A 12,386-nucleotide genomic window follows, 5' to 3' on the forward strand; every position below is an offset into this window, starting at 1 on the left:
CTAGTTGTTTTGAACACTAACCAGCAAAAACATAACCTCCTTGGTGGAGGTAATAATTTATCAAACTTTATAATCTTGTACTTTTTTTTGCAAAGTAAAGGGAAAAATGCTTCACCCAATCCAGTTTGCAGAGTCTCAGAATCAATCATGGAAATGTTTTAAAGCCATAAATGGAGCCTCCTTCTTCCTGTGACGGTGGTCGATATTTCACGTTAACAGCTGCCTGATGAACGCTTCCATCCCCGCCGCTCTCCTCTCCCCTCTGCAGCCACAGTGACTGAGAAGGTTTTAAGGGCGCTATTACCTCAGTCAGACATATTCTCACTGCAGGCCAACTAAATTATTGCCACATTTTAGTTGCTCAAGCTCAAACTGCGCTGCTGAGAGATGAACATCTATCTTCATCCATCCAGGGAGCTGCAGGAGTCGTTAAGTTATACGGCCTGGCTAACCTTCATCAACCTTGGGCCACAAAAAAAAAAAAATCATCCCTCGAACCGTAAATTCAAGCGATGACCTTGCAGCAAACATCCACTGCTTGCATTGCAGATTTTGCCGGTAAATTATATGTGATTTTAATCTTTTTGGCTGTATGTTTAAACATTACAAAGCAGTAATTTATTTAGTATTATATATCATTGTTTCACAATGACGGCAGTTTGACTCTGGAACAGATCATTTTATTTTCCATTCATCCATTAATTTTTAACCGCAGGCGTGTTGGAGCCTATCCCAGCTGTCGTCGGGCGAGAGGCGGGGTACACCCTGCCAGCCAATCACAGGGCACATATAGACAAACAACCATTCACACTCACATTCATACCTATGGACAATTTGGAGTCGCCAATATAGCAGGTTTTTGGAATTTTCCATGTATTATGGAAATAATTGCTACAAAATAAATCAGGTCAATGAGCATCGCAGAGTCCATTTCCCACTGTAAAACAGCTATGCCCCGTTTGATTTTTTGAGTCATAAACCAAAACCGTTTTTGAGGAAACAACTGTAAAATCTGGGATCTGAACACGTGCATTAGTCTTAAAGATGAAGGCAAACAAAGAAAACCACAATCAAACCTGGGGTCCACAAATTACTACGTTTGCAACCATCAAATTACAAGGCAACATTGGAGTCTATAAAGCTATAAAAGCATAAAGAGGGTGCATAGAGGCTTTATGAATTCTGTGGTTTTCACACAGCAGGATAACCCTAGAAAAGCTAAATACCTTTCTGTCAATTTGTTCCTTCTTTGACTGGCAGGGATAAACATTTAAAATGACAGGGTTGGCTGAGTGTGACACTTTGAGGGCACAAGTGGCTGGCTCTGATTTGGCATGTTTGCCAACGAATGCTAATCTGTGGGGAAAGCTTGGGGAAAACCCATGATGGATTTCTCAGACCTGCTCTGGTTTTCATTTAAATCTAAGCTTTTATGTAATTTCCATTAAATAAACAGACACCTTTTATCTTTTTAAAGTGTGGTTTTGGCCCACAGGCCCAACTGGATAGTGTTGAGGTGGCCATATAGTGGATATATGAGGGGCCTGATCTTTTGAAATGGCGTCATCTCTTTATGTGATTGTGTGACAATTAGCGCTTAGATTCATCAGTTGATGCCCTAAGAATGGTTTGGGAGGTCACAGGGAGCTTGGAACACCTTCAGTGTAATGATGTATTAGTGTCCTCTATGAGCTCCCAGTAGGTGAACTTGGGTCAGTATACTTCCTGGAGAGACAGTCCTACTAAAATTCCCTTTGACTTCACGCTTCAAAATGTGGGACCTTACATAAGACATGTGTGCCTAGAATTGTGCTACTAAATATTGAAAACACTGAATTATCACAGGATACATTTGGTGAAGTAATCCAGTGTATTTAAAGTGTTTAATAATAACATATTTCTTCAATCAAGGAACAAAGCCAAGTGTGCCAGTGGTCACATGTTGGAAGAAACCATTCATTACTGAGGTAGTTTATTTGAACCAAAATAATATAAACTACACACTGAAAGTCAACTGTTCAGATACATAACATGCAACATTTGTTGTGGCTGAATAAATCTTATTTTGCACATTTTTGTGTACCGTGGGGATGAGTAAATTGCAGCCAATGTTCAAAAATGTGCTCTGCACTTCAGTTTAGTATGCAAATACATAGATATATGTAGATTTGTTTAAATCCTGTGCTTTTTGGGGTTAAGATTACAAAGAACACTTAAAACATTGATGAATTCATAACATCAAAAGCTGATGCATTTTTTTAAATATAAGTAAAACATTGTGAATTTTTTAAAAAGTTCCTGGGAAATCCTTGAGGGACTAATATGACGACATCTACAGCATATTGGCTTCGTGGCTCCTCTTGATGTGGTTTCGCAACACCGGCAGGCTACGAAATTCAGTCCCACACATGTTGCAGGGGTACGGTTTTTCCCCTGTGTGGACTCTTAAATGAACTCTGAGCGCTGAGCTCTGACAGAATCTCTTCCCGCAGGTTTTACAGAAATACGGCTTCTCGCCCGTGTGACACCTCATGTGAATCTGCAAAGCTTGCTGACGTCGGAAGGTCTTCCGACATCTGCTGCAGGCGTACGGCTTCTCGGCGGAGTGCGTGATCATGTGTTGCGCCAGGTAACGTTTAAAACCAAATCCCTTTCCGCAAATGTTACAAATGAAAGGTTTCTCGCTGGAGAGGGCCCTCATGTCTACATGGGTGTACAAGTCTGAGTCTGTATTAAAGGTGCTGCAGTGGAAAGGTTGCTCAAAAAGCTGGACCTGGCAATGAACAGCTGTGTTCTCAAGGTCCCAGTCATGATGTTCTGACTTAATGCTTCTAGCTGATGTAGAAGCCATATTGTCAGTGATGTCACCCTGGTTATTTTCTGGATAACAGCCATTAAAGAGTACTGGATGATCACCGTGTGGTCCTGATGCACCAAAATCTCTGTGCTCTGTTTCTGATTGTAACCTCTGAGCTACAGCATCCTTATCGACTTCACTTTCATTCTGCTCGTAATCCAAAACAAGCGGCCAGCCTCCAAGGGTCTCACGAGTTGAGAGGTAATCTTCCTGCTTTGTAAGAAGATGCTCTTCATGTACAAGTTCCTCTTGTTCCACTTTAATGTGTGAAGTTTCTTGGAGCCCCTGCTCCACACTGGAGATGCTCTCGTGAGGACACAATCTCTGCTGCGAAGATCCTGAACAGAGGAATGGTTATTTATATATATATTTTTAAAGGGAATATTCTATTATGTTCAACGTTGTACACAATCATGAGTCTTCTTTATGTCTTAAATGGCTTATTTCCTGTTAATTATGTATACTATATAGAGTAATGTTATTGTAAAGGTGATTATACGGGTGTTATTTCATGTCTACAGAGCTCTACTAATATTGAAGGACGTTTAGAAGGTGGTCCAGTTTCTTTTTCTGGTCTAAGTACAAAGTATTCAATTTATACACAAGGAATCCTATATCCCGGAAATTCATTCATCACAAGTAATATAGATATACAATATTCATACAAAAGAAATTACTGTATTACAAAATAATAAGACACAAATTGGGATGGGTTTCTCTGCCATTACTCATGTTTTATTATGAATCTTCTGTATTAGAAAATCGGCCTGTAAGAAAAAATGTATCTTTCCAAATTTCACTGGACAAATAAGTAACTAAAAAATATGATCTAATTTTAGATATATACTGTGCTGTATACTGAGTGGAGAGTGCTGCCCAAACGGTTGCCACTCAGTGATTATGTCCTAAAGCCGGTCAATTTAATGGCCCAAAAAAATACAATGAAAACCAGGACATTTAATTTATGTACTATTTTCCCAGACACTATCGTTTTAATATATCAAATAAAGCTATTTTCCATAATATATTAACCTGACTCTTACTATATATTTTTTGTATATTCGACGTCACAAACCTGTCAGCTGTGAATTAACATCAGGTTTGCAGACGACATCGAGGAGTTTTAATTGACGATTCATTTCCTCTTCGTAGGCGATGAGGGTTTTCTCAAAAACACCAAATATTTCTTCAGCGGCAGCAGTCAGTCGCTCGTTGACAAACGTCCTTAAGTGGTGGAATTTAGACATTGTTGTCTGTGCAACTGACATCGCAATTAAACAACAAAAGCTGAAGCAGCTGGAAGACTATCGGCGCAGCAATTATTACACTTCCGGCTGATGTTACGCTGCCTTGGTCCGATGGTGTAATGTAAAGATAAATAGTTCCGCTTTGAATAGTTCCCCCCACTCTAAATCCTGTATAAAATGACCAATTTGCAGAAAAGGTATTAGTTTTATATTTATTATGGGATCACACCTGAAATACTGAGTAAGAAACTAAATGTATAGATAATATTTGTAATGTTGTATTCGACAGTGTTCATTTATGTATATTGTTGTACCCAAATCATTAATTTCTCAACTAACCATTCACAAACACACAATTAAATTTGAGTAAAAGTGTATTTTTGTAGGTACCAGCATACCCGCGACCCTAGTGAGGAGAAGTGGCATAGAAAATTGATGGATGGATGTCTTTTTGTAGAAGAGTTCTGACATGATTCATCAACTTTGCTTAAATATAGGTATTGTTTGTAATTATGTTCTACATCATCTGGGGTATCCAATGTTTTTTCTTGTTATTTTGCAAAATGAAAATGGCCAAATGTTTTACCAGAACATTAGCAAAATGCTGGTAAACACAATTCACATTTTCAGAATGCATTTCAGTTTTGCGACTTTACCATTCACTTTCCAAAATCCAACCATGCATCCATTTCGATACAGCTTATCCTGACTATGGTTACACGGGTATGCTGGAGCCTACCCCAGCTGACTTTAGGCGAGAGGCGGGGTACACCCTGGTCTGGTCGCCAGCCAATCACAGGGTACATGTAGACAAACAACCATTCACACTCATATTCATACCTATGGACAATTTGGAGTCGTCAATTAACCTAGCATGCGTGTTTTCGGAATGTGGGAGGAAACTGTAGCACCTGGAGAAATCCGATGCACGGGGAAAACGTGCAAACTTCAGACAACATCCTGACTGTGCTGCATGCAGCACTTTCAAAAACCGTAGAACAAAATTACAAATAACATATGACATATTTAAACAGCGTTAACGTTAACCTAGAATTGGATCGAACACAATTTTAAATGTGCATCTTGGAAGTGCATTTTCTGAAGACTGCTTTTGTATGTGTCACTACATATCATTAACATGGATTGGAAGTTATGTCCAAATGCACTAGTTGAATCCAGAATGTGGTCTTTGTTATTGCATTTCATCACTGAAGTCATCATCTTGCTGGTCATTTTGGTTGGTGATTGGTGTGAATTTCCTCCTTACTGTCTCAGGCAGAGGTACGGAACCGATGGTTTGGGCTCTCAGACATTTTTTAACCCTGGCTGACAATTTAAGCCCTTTATGCTATGGTCTCAAGACATTATATTACCAAACCATAGCTTAAAAATTACACGCACACCGAACGTCACAGTAACTTCCGCTTTGTGTCACACTACTGTCTGACCGTATAGGAAGAAGACCCTTTCCCCGGAATAAACACATGTTCTTGCCCTCCCACGCAAATATATTTATTGTAGTCTTCAAACTTTGCATGATTTAAGTAAGACTTAAGTGTGAATTGACCATAGAAGATATCAATATTCCACAATATCGGCGTTAACAAAGTAACACTTATGCAGCACTGTTTCCAGGGGGATTTATATCGAGACGGTATTTCCGCCTTTCGCTATTGTTTTTCATCCCATTTATCTGCGTTTTGATGGTTTAGCAATCGTAATTGTAATGTGTGTTTGAACAACTTGTTGTAAAGCGAACACTATTTATACTTTTGGACTAGATGGGCGCCCATTACTGTCCCATATGTAGGCAAACAACATTTAACGGGAAAAAACACATCTTCGGGAAAACTCATCAAAGCAGACTCAGACTTGTTCTTGTGAAATTTATCGAAAAGGTAAGTCATTATTTTAGTAACGCTAATGCTGATGCAAATCAAAATACATATTTCATTTGACGCACCGAATCATTGCCGTGTGTTACATAACTTAACATGTTTTGTTTGTAATGGATATACATGCCAATTTGGCGTTTTTTTCATTGTATGATTATGCAATGATTTTAAATATGTAAATAATGGTGTTATTATTGTCAACATTTTTGTCTTCCAGGTGAAAGAAGCCCGTAGAACACTGAACAAACCTGAAGTGGAAAAATTTGATTGCACTCAGCACAAGAAAACCTTCTGGTGTTACTGCTGTGGCCTTGAAGTGGAGCGAAATGTCACTGATGGCAAAATGACTGTTTTACATGGAGGCTTGTTGGAGCACATGGCTGTGTACGTTCATTTTCCAGCTACCCCTACAGTTAAAATCTGGTGACATTCCAAACCCTCTTGGCAACATATTTTCTCACATTTTCTCTGGCATCATTGGAGAGTTTGCTGTATTTAGGGACGTAAAAATGAAAGCACATATTGTCCTGCAGAGGTCTGCCCCACCCCAAAGTCTTTGCACTGTCAACTTCCACGGCACCTAAGAGCATAGTGGAGTGCTACATATTTGTGAATCATTCATAATGAGTAGTAATTTAACGAAGATTCCGAAAAACCTTCACATTTTAGATCCTGATTTGTAAAACAGGGTGACATGCATTGAGCCTTGAGCATGCGTGGTTCCACAATGTTCTTCAGTATGCCACAGAATCTGACAATGCACAGACTCTCTGATGCCAGAAGGCCTGTGTGTGAGGGAATTCTGATTGTTCAAATGACTCTGATATCAGGCCAGAACACAAGAAAAACACTCACAAGTTCTGGTGGGAAAACAAAGCGGATCCCAAGCTAAGAGATAAAGTCATCATCACACAGGAGGAGACTGAAAAGTAAGCCTTACGTAACTGGAAAAAATACAAAAATGACCTTTCGGAAAGGTCAAAAGATAAGTAAGTAACAAGTAATTTGTCTTTTTTTTTAGGTTCAAAGCTGAGGTGGCCAAAGTGTTGGAAACATATGTGGAGAAGGAGGATGAATACATTAAACAGGTAATAGAAAATAACTATAAGGAAATACCTTCCAACCAGACTTAAACTTGGCTGTTTCATGTTTCTTGTGGCTTCAGCAAGCAGAGGTCATCCAGGCCCAGGAGAAACAGCGGCAAGAGCTCCTTGAGTCTCTTTTAGAGGTTTGTTTTCCAAGGATGCAGTGGCAGTATCCATAACTTGGCCTTGCCTGTTGATTGTCATTGTTTTCTGATGCATAGCAGAGAAATACAGTAGATATTCAATGTTGTTCAGTTAAACTTCCATTGTGAGAAAAGGAGACCAATTATACTTATAATTTAAAAAACTAGATGCTGCAAGGTGTTTTCAGGTAAAAATAGTCCTTTTAGGGGACTTTTTCGATGTATGGAGAAATCCTAGTGGTCAGACTTCCTCTATGAACCCTGTTGGCTTTTCCTGAATAAAAATCAGCGTGATGCAGAGCCGGAGACGTCCAATGGACCCAATGGAACAGAAATATCAGCAGAGGCTAGCGTCAGGTAACACTGTGTCAAAAACTGTAATACAGCTCCTCTCATGTACAGGAGGCTCAAATGCTCACCAAATATTTTTGTATGTTTTTATCTTCTTACCTGGGGAAACAGCTCTCAAGGGACATCATGGGTTGCCAACCAGCAGGCAGGAAGCAGCCTCTTTGACACGATGGTTGATGCACAGCAACAGGGCTTGACTTTTATAGGTCATCAGGTAGCTGAATTGAAATCATGAAATGGCTGTATTTTTTTTTTTTTGCCACAAACACAACTTTGATCAGTTTGTCAATTCCCTTCTCTTGTAGGACTCATCAAACAGTGGGAATGTGCACACAGGTACTGCAGAAGTCTGCACAGTGACACACCACCACACATTAATATAAAGTATTGTAACTAAGATGATAATGAAATGTCATACATTTTATTGCAGGTGCTGTGCCTCCTTGGCTCCAGGATGATCCTCTAGAGGGCTCTTGTAAAAGTGCAGCACCTCCTGAAATAGGACCATCAGTGCAGGAGTTCCTCAGACAGAGTAGGAAGCCAACAAACTTATCACTTGTTAGTGGCAGCTAGCAGGAAAAAACTAAAGCATATTATCCTCCACCTTCTCCATCTGTATATTTCCAGAGGAGCAAGAGAAGCTCAGAAAGCTCCCCCCAAACAGAGTGGGGGCCAACTTTGACCACAGCTCCCATACAGATGCTAACTGGCTGCCATCATTTGGTCGTGTGTGGAACAGTGGTAGACGCTGGCAGTCCAGGTAAGACTTGAGCAGTCTGCATTTCATTTTCAGACTGACTGACTGTAATTCTCCTTTTTTTGACCAGGCACCAGTTCAGACAGGAGGAAGGACAGAAGAACAGAGCAAAGAAAAGGAGAAAGTCCTGGGTGGAAGGAGCCAAGAAAGCAAAGATGACAGATGACTAGTGTCTACACTTTAAGGAGCTTGAGGTTTGCTGGTGACGCCACCATAGGATTTGCAGCTTAACAGTATGGGTAAACTGTACAACTACACCACACTATTTACATAATTCATGTCCGCTATTTCATAACCTTTATTATCTATAATTGTTGTTTAGGATGTGATCCAACATGTGCAGACGAAATAAACATGTAGTTTTTCCTCACTAAATGTAAAACAATTTTTCCATCATGTGTCTTCGAGAGCATGTGGTGGTTGTAATGCTGAGATAAATTATTTTATGCAAATTTACCATGTAAATACATTCTACAGTGAAAGAGGATGGTCATTTTAAACTACCTTTTTCATTTCATTGTAACTGTTCATGTTGGCTAAAAAAATGCTTCCAAAATATATTTTTTGGCCTCCAAAAAGAAAAAAAAACACAAGGCAGCCAACAAAAAAACTGTAGACACATTACAAACATTAGTTTGTATTTGAAATACATTGTCAATATTTGGCACAATCCTGCAAACAAACACAGTACATACCAGGGGTGTCCTGTTGGAACGTCTTCTACCTCCGATGCGCATATTGCAGGTTTGAATATCAAACATACTTTTACCACTTCTTTAATCATGTAGAATATGAGAAAAGGCTTGATCAAATAATATTGTGCTGGCTCTCGATTGTGGTCACATCTTTTTCCTCTCCTTTCCCTTTGCTTTGCTTCTCATGGCTGGTTTTGTCCTGTCTCACACTTTTAAAAGCCTCTCTCTGCATTACAAATTCCAAATCTAAATAATGGAATTGATCAAGTGGTCTCTTCACGCAATTGACAAAGTCTTCATGATGAGAATCTTGGGTTCAGGGGAACCTGTCTGACTTGACAGAACGTTCACCGCCGGCTACACGAGAGATGTAGTGGGTTATGTGCTTGTTGACTCTTTTTCGTTGAGGACATCGATTGAAGACCTCTACCTGTTTGGAACTGTAACAGATCTATTGTTGAATGGATTAGGCACTATTCTGGTGTATCGCAGTATTTGGAAGACAGAGACAGCAGTCTAACCCACCCAGCAGCTGCCCATCATGATGAACAAAGCCGTTAGAGCTCTGCCTATGATTCACAGCAAGGGTATTGTGACTCGAGAGACCAGGATAAAGCTAATCGCCGCTTTCCCTGCAGAGTTACTGCAGCTAATCACCTGTTCCTTTAGGCGTGTACTTTGTGCCATCTTTAATGTACGGCATGTATTGAAAATGTTGTTATACAGTAGCGGCAACTGTATCTCCTCAACACAATTGCCCTTTAAGGTGCAGTAGTGTGCTCCCCTACATGCACTCTCCTCCTGTGTTTGGTCAAGGTATTGTTAGCTCGGAATCTCTTCCCACAATTGTTGCACACGTACGGCTTCTCTCCCGTGTGGACCATCATGTGTCTTTTCAACACAGACATGTCGCTAAAACTTCTACCACATGTGTTGCAGAGGAACGGCCTCTCCCCGGTGTGGACCATGATGTGTCTTTTAAGTATGGACAGCTGATTGAATCTCTTCCCACAGGTGTTGCAAAGATACGGCTTCTCGCCTGTGTGAGTCCTAGTGTGAGCGACCACCTCGTGCGTGTTCCTAAATTGCCTCCCACATGTTTTGCAGGAATAAGGCTTCTCATTTGTGTGGATCATTACGTGTCTTTTGAGATTAGAACTTTGGTTGAATGTCTTCCCGCATGTCCTGCAAGAATAAGGCTTCACTCCAGTGTGGGTCAGCAAGTGTCGTTTTAGTTGGCAACGAAAACGAAAACCTTTCCCGCAGCAGCCGCATTTGAATAACTTACTGTTGATGTCGCCCTGTATGTTTTCATCACTTGTGTCTAGAGCTGCAAAGCAACCAGTCTGATCCGCTGATGGACTTTCACGTGGACTCAAAATAGGATCCGCCATCTTGTAGTTTTCATCACCAACAGGAACAGATAGAAAAATATCCAGCTCTTCTTCCTTGAGACTGCTGCAGGGTTCCTCCTTAATTTGTCGAGTTTCTGGCTCCTTCTGGTCCAGGGAGTTCTGCTGCACTTTGTCCACATTTTGCAGCTCTGAAAGCATACAGACGAGAGACGGTTACTTGTGTTCCCCCTCATGAAAATGTATCGACTAAACATAAAAACTGGGTTGTAAAATCTACAAAATGGCTAAGTAAATACAAACTTAAGATGACAGATAACTGAGTTCAAATGTAGGAAATAAGCAACCTTCTTCCTGTTTAATTTAGTCCACCTCCGGCCCTCCGCTGTGATTGGTCACACCCCCATGCGCTACCGAAGACTACTTCCGCCTTTACTGAGTGCAAGCATTGAGGGATGTCCGGGTCGCATTGACGTCAGTAGAAGTCAGTGTTAAAAAAAAAAACTTTGTACACCCGAGCGTGAGGAGCCATCCAAAACATCTATAGGCGCTCACTTCCAAATGTGCAAACCTCATTATGTCAAGCTGTGGCATCGTTTAACACAAGAATACAACATCGTAACAACATCTAAAGGTCAGAAAAGTGGAAAAAGCACAACAGGCCCCCTTTTAATAGGCCTGTTGTAATTCACCAAAATGTATACGCATCTGTGATGGCTGCAACTGGTATTTGTCGAGACTGCAATTCTCCTTCCAAAGCTTCTGCTCAGTCAAAACCTCACCCTCTACATGTCGGAGCACATAATTAAAATCAATGAACTTTAACAATTGCACTTAGAAATTGTATTATATTTTCCCCCAGGCGATGAAAAAATGTGGAAGACCATGACATTTTCTTACAAACCTATTCTGTACACTTTTATTTGAGGTTTCCAGATGATATCCACCAGTCGACGCTGACGATCAAGCTCCTCCTTATATTCAAAAATGGCTTTTTCAAAAACTCCAAATATTTCTTCAGCAGCGGCTGTAAGTCTCTCGTTAACAAACTGTCTCAAATACTGGACTGACGCCATCGCTACAGATACGACAGAGAAGACACCTACTACGGAAGCTGAATTGTTTATTTCCGGTAGGTGTTACGTTGTGTTTATTCCGACAGTTACGCTTTGGTTCCGGTTCCAAGTCATCATTCTCTTTATGGAAGGTCAGCATCGTGTAAAAATACACAATTAAATAGAAATACAATTTTACATACCATGTTCATTACGAACGACTGCTGAATTCAATGCTGTATTTAATTTGAGGTGATCAAGCAGAAGGTGATCAGTGAGAATCAACTGTAGTATTTATTGGCCGTTTAGGTGTTTACGGTATAACAATTTATATATATGAATACACACGAGCACTGTATTTTGGATTCACATTGCTTCTGGGTACCATTGTTTTACGCTAACAGCAGAGGGCGCCATTGACAGAACTTTAAAAACTGAGATGCTCCTTAATAAAATATTTTCTGCTCCACGTGGTGCAGTTCATATGGAATAGTGGACTATTATTATACTCTATCATAAACGTCTGTAGATAATTTATAACCAAAGTGTATGTATATGTGTATGCTTCCAGGTTCTATAGCTCAAGGGTCAAAGGTAAATAATAATTAATAATAAATAATTAAATGTGTGCACAAAGATGTACAATGGTGTTAAATAAATATTATTTTTTTACATTGAGCATTTGCAACGAATAAGAATACGAATTATGTTATTGATTATAATTAATAACTAAATAAATAACTTTTCACATATCCTTTATACAGCATGTAATCATGATTACAGTACATTACTATTCATAAGATTTTTTTTTATTCTCCAGAACATTGTGATTTGGTAAAACTATGAAAGAATGTATGTAGAATATATTCATTATTATTTTCCCTGGTATTGGTAGTGTTGCTGGTGCAACCTTATACCCACATCTAGACGGGTGAAATAAATTATATGA

General features: G+C 39.8%; 2 protein-coding genes across 2 annotated transcripts; one reads left to right on the forward strand and one right to left on the reverse strand.

The window, feature by feature from the left end:
- Positions 1–1,876: 1,876 nt before the first annotated feature.
- On the reverse strand, positions 1,877–11,512 carry LOC131127763 (uncharacterized). Its single transcript, XM_078789269.1, has 4 exons — positions 11,287–11,512; positions 9,798–10,573; positions 3,933–4,161; positions 1,877–3,195 (listed from the first exon to the last, which is right to left on the reverse strand). Exons 1-4 carry the CDS (start codon positions 11,456–11,458, stop codon positions 2,333–2,335), a joined length of 2,040 nt encoding a protein of 679 aa, XP_078645395.1. The 5' UTR covers positions 11,459–11,512; the 3' UTR covers positions 1,877–2,332.
- Positions 5,747–9,175, forward strand: cenatac (centrosomal AT-AC splicing factor). The gene is made up of 11 exons (XM_058071460.2): positions 5,747–6,002; positions 6,217–6,383; positions 6,830–6,928; positions 7,021–7,087; positions 7,165–7,227; positions 7,517–7,584; positions 7,690–7,792; positions 7,884–7,914; positions 8,009–8,110; positions 8,206–8,338; positions 8,406–9,175. Exons 1-11 carry the CDS (start codon positions 5,886–5,888, stop codon positions 8,503–8,505), a joined length of 1,050 nt encoding a protein of 349 aa, XP_057927443.2. The 5' UTR covers positions 5,747–5,885; the 3' UTR covers positions 8,506–9,175.
- Positions 11,513–12,386: the final 874 nt, after the last annotated feature.

This window comes from Doryrhamphus excisus, linkage group LG3 (genome assembly GCF_037039965.1).
Source record: "Doryrhamphus excisus strain RoL-2023G ecotype Guam linkage group LG3, RoL_Dexc_Guam_v1.1, whole genome shotgun sequence".
Taxonomy (NCBI): Eukaryota; Metazoa; Chordata; class Actinopteri; order Syngnathiformes; family Syngnathidae; genus Doryrhamphus; species Doryrhamphus excisus.